Below are 12,663 nucleotides of genomic sequence, written 5' to 3'. Positions count from 1 at the left end.
CCCAGTAATAGGAAGGCAGAGGCAGGTGGATCGCTGTGAGTTTGAGGCCAGCCAGGTCTACAAAGCAAGTCCAGGGCAGCCAGAGCTACACAGAGAAACCCTGTCCCGAAAAGAAGCAGCAGCTGAGAACAGGGTAAAAGTAAAGTCTAACATTTAGATTTCACCTTTTCAGCCTGCTGAACCACCACTGAGGCTATCCTGTCAAGTAGCTCAGTGCTGAGGTAGTTGCTTTTGGTAAGAAAAGCTGCAATCTTTGCAGCGTTGGTATGATCAATTTTGTCCACAAAACGCTGTAAAGCAGCAACTGATTCTTCAACAAACGTTTCCTGAAGCCATTCTCTTTTCAAAGGCTTCAGCCCCTCCCACAGCAGGTCCAAGCTGCTGCTTTGCTGTAACTGATGACGGCCCCAGTGATCTAGTTTTTGCAGGAGGTGCAGTTGCTTTCTAGTAGTGCTGGCCAAGTACGGGCGGTCATTCTGAATCCACCGCAGGAGCGATGCCACCAACTCACTCAGCTCCCTGAAGTCACACTGTGGTATAACTGCTTCAATTCGGGAGACCACTGTTTCGTTGAAGTGAGGAAGTGGAAGCATGGAAAGGGCAGAGACCAGAATAGAAATCTCACTGGGTATGATAGTAGTTTCCAAACGACTGTTGTGTGAAGGGAAAAAGGGAAAAACAAAAAGAATATAAGGAACACACCAGCAACAATGAAAAACACCCAAAATACATGAAATAAAACAGTGCTACACAACTGTATAATAGGTGAGGTCATCTTAGAGAGCTGCTTCACTGAAGACTAGTTCACAGGGGAGTCACGGGGGGTCACTAAGGAAAGGCTAAGGTGACAGAACCCTGCTTCAAACTTTCTAAAGCAAATCGAAACCACCATCAACGGGAAAGGAGAGGTTGCATCAGAACAGCACCCGGGCTGACCCTGGAGAGTCTGAGCTCGGCCTCTGCAGAGCCTTTGAGAGCCACTGCGACTTTGAAGAGTCCCTGGCACAGGGGGAGCCTCAATAATGCCGATTCCCTTCTTAGTTACTGGAAATGCAACCAAGAAACACAAGCAGACAGATTCAGAACCTGACCTCACTCTTCCTTTTCTAAATCTGCACAGTAACTCTCCCACCATGAGAACAGTAATTTTTTTTGTTTTGTTTTGTTTTGGGTTTTGTTTTTGTTTCTCGAGACAGGTTTTCTCTGTGTAGCCCTGGTTGTCCTGGACTCACTTTGTAGACCAGGCTAGCCTCGAACTCACAGAGATCTACCTGCCTCTGCCTCTGGAGTGCTGGGATTAAAGGTGTGAGCCACCACCTCAAGAACAGTAATTCTTAAACAACAAATTAAGAATTGACCACTTAAAGGCATCTGTAGGTTTAGAAGTGTAGAAGAAATTATTCAATCTACATCAAATTCAAAACTGAGTTGCTGTGATTTTATTATTTATTGTCTTTGGAGTTCTGAAATCCTACCTAAAAAGAACAAAGAACACACACACACTCCACTGGCTGATGGCTTGGAAAATAAGATAATCATAATATTTTATGCTAACCATGGTGCATTGGTAAAGCTATGGTCATTCACTATTAGTAAACTTAAAGATTAAAATTAGTAATACTTCATTTTAGCCTGATCAAATCAATGAAAAACTGAGTGACTTCCGAGTTAGAACACAGTGTTACAGATCCAGAGAAAATGAGGTAAATGAAACTATATGAAAACAGGCTTTCTTATTAACATTAGCATTATATATGGACCTTCAGTTGTTTAGTGACACTGGGGATCACATTCAGGGCTCGTATATTCTGGTACAACACACTAGAGATCTTAGAACCTCTACAGACCTTAGAATACACATCTACAGATCTTAGAACCTCAGAATAAGAAGCCATTCAATTTTGTCTAGAAAATCACAGCTACTTTATACACAACAAAACAAACATGGATAAATTTTTGAAATCAAATACTAATTAAATATTTTATTTTTTAAATACTTAAATCTTACCTGAGAAGTAATTCTCTGAGTTTCACAAAAAGCTCCTTACTTTGGAAATGGAGAACAATCAGTGCTTGTGTTATCCTCAGCAGTTCTATCGATCTATAGCTATCCAGATGTTTATGAAGAACTGAAACAATTCTAAAGGAAACATGTTTTATAACCAAGTCACTCACTTATTTATTAAACAATCACTAGGCAGACATCATGCCACATGCTTTCTCTCTCTCTGTTGGGGATCTGTAATTGTCTCGTTTTTCTGTTCTTACAGAACTGTCTCAAGATACTGATAGAAACATAAATAACTAAGATAAAGTAAAAGCAATCATGAAATATGAATTTGGAAAAGGGGAGAAAAGCATAGCTTTAGGGGCTGGAAAGATGACTTAGCAATTAAGAGTACTGGCTGCTCTTCCAAAGAACTTAAATTCAGTTCCCAGCGCCCACACTGTGGCTCACAAGGATCTGTAACTCCAGTCCCAGGGGACCCAACAACCTCTTCTGGACCCGGCTGGCACCAGGCATGCACATAGTACAAATACATATATATATAAGCCAAACACTCACACACATAATTTACATGGTATTTTTAAAGAAGAGCATAGCTTTGCAAACAAAGAAAAGCTCACAGAGCAAGCATCTAATTCCACATCCTTTCGCCAACATCATTTTTCTCATCAGTTACTAACAATTAGCAACACTAATCTCATTTTCTTCCATAAATCTTCTGGCCCTCACATGGATATGTTAAAAGCAATTGAAAGAAAAGGAGGAGGAGGTAAACAAAATGAGAAATGAGATGGAGGAACCTTTACTAAAGAGACACATAAATAAGAAAAATTAAGTATATGCAATTTGAATGTTTTGGTTTTTTTTTTCCTTTTTAAATCTCATGTTTCCAATTAGCTAGTGTATGGCGTCACAGGCAACACTGGGCTAAGTTCACATGGAAGCTTCTGGAGACAGAGCCCTTGCTCTATGCACTGTGATGCTCTGCTTCAGTCTAACAGCAGCAGAAAGGATAAAAACTACTGTAAACAACTCCATCCCTGTCTTAAGATCTCAAATGGGAACATAAACAATGCCATAGGCAGTCATGCCTTATTACTTCAAAACAATCAGACACAAGTATTTCTGTCAGAAAAAAATAGATGCTTATGAATGATATCTAAACTTAGCACCATGAACTTCAAGAAAGATTACTTTTTAATCAAGTGTGCATTTCTACTTTCCATAAGTTCCATTGCTCCCATCACTGTCAGCGCTTCCTGGCTGGTCAGTTCTTCTGACATCAATAGCATAGTTGATTTAAGCCTAGAAGCAAAAATATGTATTTTTTAATGTTAGAAAGCTGGCTTTCAATTTGTTTTAATTAACAGTTTGGGGGTAACAAATAGAAAACTACAGACCCCTCTACTATGGAGGTCTTGGAAGCCCTGCTTAAGGGAAACTGCTCACTGCTCATCACACTAATCTACAGATTATTGTAATTCCCGTGCTGAAGAAATGGCTGGACAGCTAAGAGTGTGTACTGCTCTTGCAGAAGACCCGAGTTTGGTTCCCACTTCAGGTGGTTCAATCCCCCGGAACTCCAGCTCCTGGGAGTTACACCACTCTACGGAACTCTGAGGGCATCTGCACTGACATGTACACATACCCACACATGTCTCCACACAATAAAAGATATTTTTAAAAGACTACTAGAGGGGCTGGAGAGATGGCTCAGAGGTTAAGAGCACTGGCTGCTCTTCCAAAGGTCCTAAGTTCGATTCCCAGAAACTACATGGTGGCTCACAACCATCTATAATGAGATCTGGTGCCCTCTTCTGGTGTGCAGGTGTACATACAGGCAGAGTACTGTACACATAATAAATAAATAAATCTTTTTTACAAAGACTACTTATGCTGAGCAAGAGAATCTCATGTGCGTATAACTCTAGCCTCATAGCCTAGGGAGAATCTAATGATATCTGTGTATTCATTTCATATCTATTAATCTTCTAGCAATACCTAAATGTTTTAAATGGAACAAGATCTGATCAAAATATCATAAATATTTCTATGTATATCATATACAAATAAAGGTCAGGCATAGATCTATACTCCAGCTTTTTGGGAAACTGGAACAGAACTGCAAGTGTTCAAGACTTGCCTGAGACACTTAGTGAGCTTATTTCCAAATAAAAAGTAAAAAGATAAGAGTGCTTGGCTAGTGTGTGCAGGCCCCTAGGTTCAACCCGCAGCACAGCAAAAAAAATTCAAGTATATATTCCAAATATTCATCTATACCAATGTCCTATGAAAACAGAAATTCTTAAAAGAGATGAACCAGACCAAACTCACTCAAGCCTGGTGCTGTAGGGGTACCTGTTACCAAAGAGCTTTTGTTTTGTTTGGAGTTGGGGGGTAGGGGTTAAGCTCAGGCTGGTCTGGGACTCCCTGTGTAACCCAGGGTGGCCTCAACTCACAATATTCCTCCCAAGAACTGGGATCACAGCCAGGCACCACTATACCCAACGAAATATGCTTTCTTTCTTTCTTCCTTCCTTTCTTTCTTTCTTTCTTTCTTTCTTTCACTGCCAATAGTACTCTGTTTCAATATAGCTAAGTTATACATTTTTTTGTAAAATCATTTTTAATAACAGAACTATTTGTTCTAGAATTGGGACTAAACACTTGCAATATATATTTCATCAATGTTGCTTTAGTTAGGGCTTTTATTTTTGGTGATAAAACATCATGACCAAAAGCAACTTGAGAATTTTGATAGTGAATGTGATGAAATCATGTGTGTAAAATGACTGCTTAGAATACTACAGCCTACACTCCTCTGTTGGGTCAGGAGTCTTACACCTCTGTGCAAACCCAGGAAGGACTAACCAAAATATTTAGGTGAGGTCCCTACATGTATCTTGGTCCATTCTTTAGAACACACCAGTAGTCTAAAAGCTGGAAACGTAAATGAAAGCTTGAAGAATCAAAGAACAAGTGTAACAGATTAGTTGCTCTTCCATAGACCAGTGGGTGATTCTGATGACTTCCAGAGTTCTGAGGAGAACCAAGCATGAAGAATCCAACATGAGAATTAAAGCGTTTTAGAGTAAGCTTACTGTTTCTTTATTTCAGGTCCTGCCATCGGTCCCAACGCGGCAAACAATTTGGCAAAGCTTGAGTGATGAGCAGTTGAAGGGATCATCTCAGCCAGCCGCCTTCGAGCCACTTCAACAAATTCAAAGCTGTGGAACTGCAGGTACTGATACAGACCGAAAATTCTACTGATGAACTCCAAATCAAGATGGCTTATATTGCTTATAAACACTTTATTACACCTCTCTAACAGTGGGTAATAACTATATCTGACATTGCGAAGAAACAGTACTATCCTTCTTGCAGTGTTGACCTTGGAAGAATCTACAGTGTCAAAAAGAAGTTCTGTTTTGTTCAAAAGCCGTTCTTGGAAACAGTGTGATATTAAAGAAGAAATGCTGACCATCAAGACAGACAAGGCCCTGAAGGAGAAAAAAATATACACAGATTTATACTACTAACAAAATTACCAATACTAAATTAAATGACTAGATATGTCAAGAAAGTGCCAAGCAGAGCGTTTTATGCCATAAATTGTCTCATTCATTTATTCATTTTCTTTTTCCTAGCACCATGAGAAATAGTCCTCTGGCTCTGCCCTGGGAATGTCATGTTTCCTGCTGCCACATGCTAAGATGTGACAGGTGGCTGGGGACATGACAGACAAACTTGGCAAGTTAAAAGTCTTAGATACTTCAAAGATCTCAACAATAACAAGTAGCTTTTGCCATCGCTGTTTTACAGATGAAAGGTGACAGGGATAAAGTTATAATGATGGCTGACACATCTCTAGCTGCACCCAAAGCCAGCATCTTTACTCCCACGAAGGCCCCCAAATAGAAGTACCTTAAGTCCTGTATAGTTTCCAAGTTCCTATTTACAATATCAGCTATTTTTCCCATTAATGGACTAAGATATAAATTCTGATCAGCCAGGCAATTGGAAAACATTGACAGCACATTCAGATTAAACCTATTAAAAGAAATGCAAGTAAGATCATTAGTATCAATAAGAACACATGACACAGTTATAAAATAAAAAGTAACAAAAATGACAACATATTACTTGATACAAGATGGACAGCATGTGCCCAGCGAGTACAAGGCCTTGGGTTTGTGTTTCATACTCAACATTACAACAAAACAAAACAGATGGGCTGTAACTCTGGGAGAAATAAGGGATATGCTTTGAGGGGTATATTTTGAATATACTCAAAACACACTGTATGAAATTCTTGAAGAACACACACATTACATTAAAAAATCAAAATTTCCAAGATGAGTTGATTATTTGTGGAGGAATTTTAATTCAGAACATGGCTGCTCTGGCAAGAGATCACATCCAAAGACCTTCTAGGTCTGTGTGACCCAGCTAGAATACAAACAGACCTTTAATCCAGGAGACGGAGGCAGGCAGATCTGAGTTCAAGGCCAGCCTGGTACAGAACAAGTATCAGGTAAAGAAAAGCTTAGGTTTAAAACTTAGGTCCAGATTAAAGGCATGGTAACCTTTAATCCCAAACAGTGAAGGTAAAGTTAGTTTGTAGAAGGAAGCACCCATGATTAAACGTGATGTCTAATTGAGTGGAAGAAACAGCGATGAATCAGAGAAAAACTTGACAGAATAGGATATGCCCAAATCTCACAAGAGGAAAGAGAAGCTACTTAAGGGCCAATGCGGGGGGGGGGGGGAGGAGGGGGAAGGAGGAGAGTGAGTGAGAGGAGAGAGGCAGTTTAACCAAGATGGTAATAAAAAGACAGGTTGCAGAGAGAAAACCCGGGTGGAGACAGAACGAGCCAGAGAATGAGGAGTCAGAAGATTAGAACAGATTGCTTGAATCAGTTTGAGGCCAAGCAGAGTAATTCAGAGGCTGAGAGCAAAGCAAGATTGACTAAATCAACTGGGAGAGGAATTTGAGCCAGAACAACTGAGTTGAACCAACTAGCCCAGAGCTCAAACAGAAGAAGAAAGGGTGAGCTTATTCGGCAGTAATTCTCAGAGGATGCAAACATTCTAGGTTAGCAGACAGAGGTTAGAAGCTTCCAGGACTAGGCCTAGGTTAGCAGACACAGAAATCCTCAAGACAACTGAAACAGGAGAATTATTTATTATTATGAAAGCACCAAATGATGACATTTTTAAAGTCCAGTAGTTTAGAAATATTTAACAGAGAATCACTCAAAATTATTTGAATTTTACTTACTGACTTTTGAGGTAACATGGAATACCAATTCATTTGCATACGTATTAGCAAATATAAGCTCTATGAAGACTTTTAGAATTTAGGGATAGGAAAAATGACCCAATCTCTTCAAGTGAACAGCAAGACAAAATGAAGTGTTACACACCTGGGTGCGCTCCTTTCCCTCTCTTCTCCATTTTGTTAGTTCTGGAGACGTAGGGCTTGCACACGCCTCGGCAAGCCCGCCAACATGAAGCGCCATTCCCAGTACCTGGCTTTGATTTGTCCCTATGGTTTGTTTACTAAAAGCATCAATGTGGAGGCTGGAGAAATGGCTCAGTGGTATACACTGCTCTTCCAGAGAACCCAGGTTGGCTGTCTAACAGTCACCAGGTGCCTCACAACTAGCTGTAACCCCCGCTCCAGGGATCCAACACCCTCCTCTGGCCTCTCTGCAGACACACATGTGCACTTATCCCCCCGCCTGACACACACATAGACAAATAAATTTTTTTTTTTCCAAAACAGGGTTTCTCTATGTAGCCTTGGCTGTCCTGGATTCGCTCTGTACACTAGGCTGGCCTCGAACTCACAGAGATCCACCTGCCTCTGCCTTGACAAGTGCTGAGATTCCAGGCTTGCACCACTGGGCCTGCTACAAATGATTTTTTTAAAAAGAAACAAAAAAAAAAAATCTATTTTAAGCATAAGGAAGCTCACAGCAGCACAACATATAACAGCCAGAACTGCAGTTAATCCACGAACTTCTTTCCAACGCAGTACGTAACTTCCACATAGCCAAAAAACTACATAAACCAGAGCAATGAAATGAAGGGGCCACTGACTCATGCATAACGGAGGGGCCCTTAAACACACTGAGAAAACTAGATACAAGGGTCTGACCCTTGCATAGGCTTTCATTTCTATTTTAAAAACAAAACAAAAAAACAACTGATTTTTTGTATGAGGAGTGAAGATGCTTTCGCAGGCCAGCAAGTTGTGTCAGTGAGTGAGAGCTTGATGGCCTGAGTTGCATCCCCAGAACCCACATGGAAGAGAACACAACTGCTGAAAGTTGTTCTGACCTCCACGTGCAACCAGTGACCCATGCACGCCCCGCCCTTTCCACCACCCCTGCAAATGAAAAATCAATGCACACCAGGATAAAAAAAACAACCAAGAAGTCAAGAACCCTCTGGGCTACCACAGTGAACTTGAGACTGTAAAGAGAGTTTCTGGGAAGTGGTGACCTTGTCTGTATGTTTGCTTTTGAGGCAAGGTCTTCCTCTGCAGTCCTGAAGAGCCTGGAATTCCTAGGCAGCCTAGGCTGGCCTAGACCTCATAAAAGCCTCTTGCCTCAGACCTTCCCAGCGCTGGGATTGTAAGGACGAACGGCCTGGCATGATATTGTGTGTGTGTGTGTGTGTGCGCGTGCGTGTGTGTGTGTGTGTGTGTGTGTGTGTGTGTGTGCGTGTTAGACAACCTGTGGGAATCGGTTCTCTACTCCCACCATGTAGGTAGGGTTCATGGACTCAGTCCAGATTATCAGGCTTAGGGGCAAATATCGTCATCTATCACAGCGCAGCTTTCGCGTCCCCACGGTTGTTTTCAGAATCCTCCATCTCTCTCCTACTGTGAGTTTTCAAATTCCCTTGACTTCTACTTGCCTCATGCCACGAGCAGTTGCTTTTGGCTATCACAGAGTCCCAGGTAGGAAATCCAGAAAACTGCCTAAAGTAATTATTGCCTCAGCTCTCATACAAGGAGGACCTTCCACATGTATGTGGAGGGCGTGCTGGATATTCACAAGAATACCCTGAACAGGGTTCACCTTTTTGTTGACGTGATTATGGTCACACGAAAATGCAACCATATAGTTCGAAAAGCACGTTTGTGACAATCCTATCAACAGCAGTGGAGCTGAAGCTTGCTTACTTTCTTTTCTGGACGAAGTCAAAATTTTCTGACAGCAGTGTAAAACAAGCTAAGACTTAAAGGTGCCAGTCCACAGGAACGGCTATAGGAGCAGAAACTCAGTCCACCCTGCAGTCCCTGCCTGTTCACAGAAAGGGAGCGGCAGGAGAGTCCAGAATGCTCAGCAGTGCTACAAACGGTGTCTTCTTTTTTCTCCTTTTACAGCGCTTGCAATCGAGGGGTGTTGTGTGGTTGTTTCTCCTTCTTTATTCGGTGTGTACGGGTGTTTTGTCGGCCTGTATGCCTATGCATCTTGTGCGGCACCTGTGCCCACAGAGGCCAGAGGAAGGCTCTCGGAAACTGGAGTAACAAGATGGTTGTGAGCTGCCATACGGGTGCTGGGAACCAACTGCCAGGCCACCTCTCCAGTCCCCAAATTTACATTAACTTGTTTGCTTTATGTAAAGTCGCTAAGAATCTCCTGTTTCTGAATCAGAACTCTTGAAAAGTCAAAGCAACCGGTTCACTGCTGCCTGCGCCCCTACCCCCCTCACATTTCATGAATATGTATGTGGAAAAGTAGCCTAAACCCCGCTGAAACCTGAAGGAACTCCTGAAACACTTGCCTTTCTGTACTGAAGAAAGGAGATTCTTTATACAACTAAAAACCCTCTAACAGGCCAGGTGTGGTGGCGCACACCTCCAAACCTAGCACTTGGAAGGCAGAAACAGGCAGATAGAGTTCGAGGCCAGCCTGGTCTACAGAGTTCCAAGACAAGCGGGAACTACACAGAAAAACTGTCCCAGGAAAAACAAAACAAACCCTCAAACTAATTGAATATATATATATATATTTTTTTTTTTTTTTTTTTTTTTTTTTTTTTTTGAGACAGGGTTTCATGTATATCAGGCTAGCTGAGGCTAGCCTCAAACATGCTACAAAGTCAAGGATGACCTTGAGTTTCTGGTCTACCAGCCTCCAGTTCAAGAACGTATGATCACAGTGGTTTAATGTGCTGCTAGGGATGGGATCCTGGGCCTCACACATTCTATCAACTGATCTGCATCCCCAGGCCCAGCACATTTTTTTCCTGAAAAACTGTTCTTTTCCTGTCATTCATTTTGATCCCCTCCCACAGAACCCTGAACAGCACTTGCCTTTCCAGTCTTTTCCATCCCTCTGTAACCAGCGCTCCCACTAGCGGGTGATGGGCTTCAACGGCAAACCTCAGTGAAAAAGAGGGGAAAGTAACTTTTAATTGTGAAAGCCGAGAGACCACAAACAGATCAACAAAGACAGAACTCGGAACTGCTGGCTTGCTGGCAGACATTAATCTGAGGAGTAACTACTGACCTGTTGTCTTCCTTGCCTTCAGCCAAACACACTTTTCCAACATGCCACAATCAACCCGTCTCCCACACTGAAAGCTAGCCATTTCTACTTTCCAGTTTTCAAAAACCGTATCACTATCAAAAAGCCTTAAAATACTGCATTATCAAGAAAAAAAAAAAAACTATCTTCTGGAAGGAAGGTTTTTCCACTTTAAAAAGACTCTTAGAAAATTAAAATACGAACGATAATTGTTTCTGTAAGCTTGAAAAACAACTTACTGTCTTACTCTGTACAGCACGTCCACCAGGGTGCCATCGGTCATGGCTTGAACATGATTTGTCGCTACGTTGCAAAGGGTAAGAAAATGCGGGTGGTTTCTAACATACTCAGTATTTTTTTCCACGTTGCCCTTCCGCTTCTGAAGCTGCCAAAGCACGTTAAACGCGCAACCCACTTGCTGCTGCGAGAGCGTGGCAGCATTTCTTTCAAGGAGCTGGAACACTTGTTCTTCGTCCGTACAGCTCCGTATCTGAATAGTTAATGCCTCACAACTCAAGGGGCGGAATTGAAACGCTCTCCACGAGAGTTGAGATACGCCTCGGAGTCGGAACATATTTATAACGGACGGGCCTCCAAGGGTTTGCCTTTGTCAGCACGATTTTTTCTTTGGTTAAAAAGAAGGCCGTCTGCAGCTACAAGTCAGGTATAACGTGACGGTATAAAAACTGGCTTTCATTCCTGTGTTTTAGTTCCATCCTGATGTCTCCAAATCCATTCCAACAGATTCTGTAAAACCTTGGTTCACCTTGGCTATTATCTCATTAATATCAAATTAATTCACCAAATTCAAATTTCAAGTAACCAGATTTTTTTTTCTTTTTTTGTTCGGACTACAGACTTTGTTCTTGGTCTGGACCACCTAGTTTTGATCCAAAATGAAACACCCGGGCGGGGGGGTGAGTTTCTTCCTGCCCCGAATTTTAAAATGCTTCAATTCTGACCATAAAAGCGGCGGAAGAAAACAGAATCAAAACTGGGTTGCTGTTATTTTTTTAAGACTATGTGCTTGCTTGTTGATGGAGACAGGGTCTCATCTTGTAGCCCAATCTACGAGGGGCTGATTACAAAAAGGTGACCTTGGGGAAACCATGTAACTGAAGCGGAGGCCTTGGGAGTGGGACGGGATAGGAAGTGCGGTGAGCTGGTGCTGGGCGCACAGCCCCGCGGTGCACAGGTGACAGGTACCGGTGTGCCTGGACGCGGGAGAGCCGGCCCTGGGCCACCGAGGCCTCCACCTCCGCAGAAGGGAACGGTGCTCCGGGCCGCACCGCAGACACGCACGGGACCGCGGATGCTAAGCGTCCAGGGCGGAACCCTGCGGGGTGCGGAAGGCAGAGCCACTGACCAACCACGAGTCCTTCCCCTACACGCCCGCCGCGGACCCGACAGGGCTGCTCAGAAGGCAGGGGTCGCTCATCCAGGGCCCCAGGAGCAGCAACGGAAGGCTGAGGTCTCTCGCTCACCCGTCCCGTCCAAGGGTGTTTAGCCTTTCCTGGAGAAACGTCTTTCCGTAACAGAGTGTGTATCCTAGAGCCGAAAAAACGCGCGGCCCCAGGGGCGGCGTGCACTATAAAGCCTCGCACTACAAGTCCCAGAAGGGACCGCGAGAGGCACGGGCGGGTCAGGCGCGCGCAGGGAATTCTGGCCTTGGTAGTTTCGTTCTCACAGGCTAAGCTGTTCTGTTTGGAGAAGTGTCGTCGGGACTGGGGGGTGGGGAGATGGAAGGTATTAAACGCATCTCTACTATGAAGATGTTTCCCAGTTCCTGAACACTGACATATTTGTAATGTGCACTACAAAAATTCTTTTTGATGATTCTAGAAGTCCTAAGAGGTGGCTCAGAAGGAAAAGGCGCTTGCATCCCAGGCCCCTCCATGGAGGAAGAAAGTAGCCAACTCATTTATGTTGTCCTCTGACCCTACGCACACGTATATACAAATGTAGATACATAATTTTTTTTTTCGTCAAAGAAATTATTTATGTGAAAAGTGTATTTTTACCTCTTTAAATTCTTAAAAATCAACTTTGATTAACTTTAATAATCTGTACCCGATGATTAAGTGCATTTAATATTGGTGATTTCACACA

The 12,663-nt window shown here is 42.8% G+C and overlaps 1 protein-coding gene across 1 annotated transcript in view; it reads right to left on the bottom strand.

Moving 5' to 3' along the window:
* Fastkd1 (FAST kinase domains 1) overlaps positions 1-12,139 on the bottom strand; it is a 28,191-nt gene extending 16,052 nt beyond the window's left edge. Inside the window, exons 1-7 of the mRNA XM_021635604.2 lie at positions 10,794-12,139; positions 10,341-10,409; positions 5,933-6,058; positions 5,110-5,508; positions 3,203-3,313; positions 2,009-2,140; positions 165-651 (exon numbers count right to left, since the gene is read on the bottom strand). Of these exons, the coding sequence (XP_021491279.1) occupies positions 165-651; positions 2,009-2,140; positions 3,203-3,313; positions 5,110-5,508; positions 5,933-6,058; positions 10,341-10,409; positions 10,794-11,128 (1,659 nt within the window). The 5' untranslated portion in view covers positions 11,129-12,139. The remainder of the gene's footprint in view (positions 1-164; positions 652-2,008; positions 2,141-3,202; positions 3,314-5,109; positions 5,509-5,932; positions 6,059-10,340; positions 10,410-10,793) is intronic.
* Between the last annotated feature and the right edge of the window lie 524 nt (positions 12,140-12,663).

This window comes from Meriones unguiculatus, chromosome 8 (genome assembly GCF_030254825.1).
Source record: "Meriones unguiculatus strain TT.TT164.6M chromosome 8, Bangor_MerUng_6.1, whole genome shotgun sequence".
Lineage (NCBI taxonomy): Eukaryota > Metazoa > Chordata > Mammalia > Rodentia > Muridae > Meriones > Meriones unguiculatus.
Note: the sequence above shows the minus strand (reverse complement) of the source record. Positions and strands in the feature narration are given on the sequence as shown.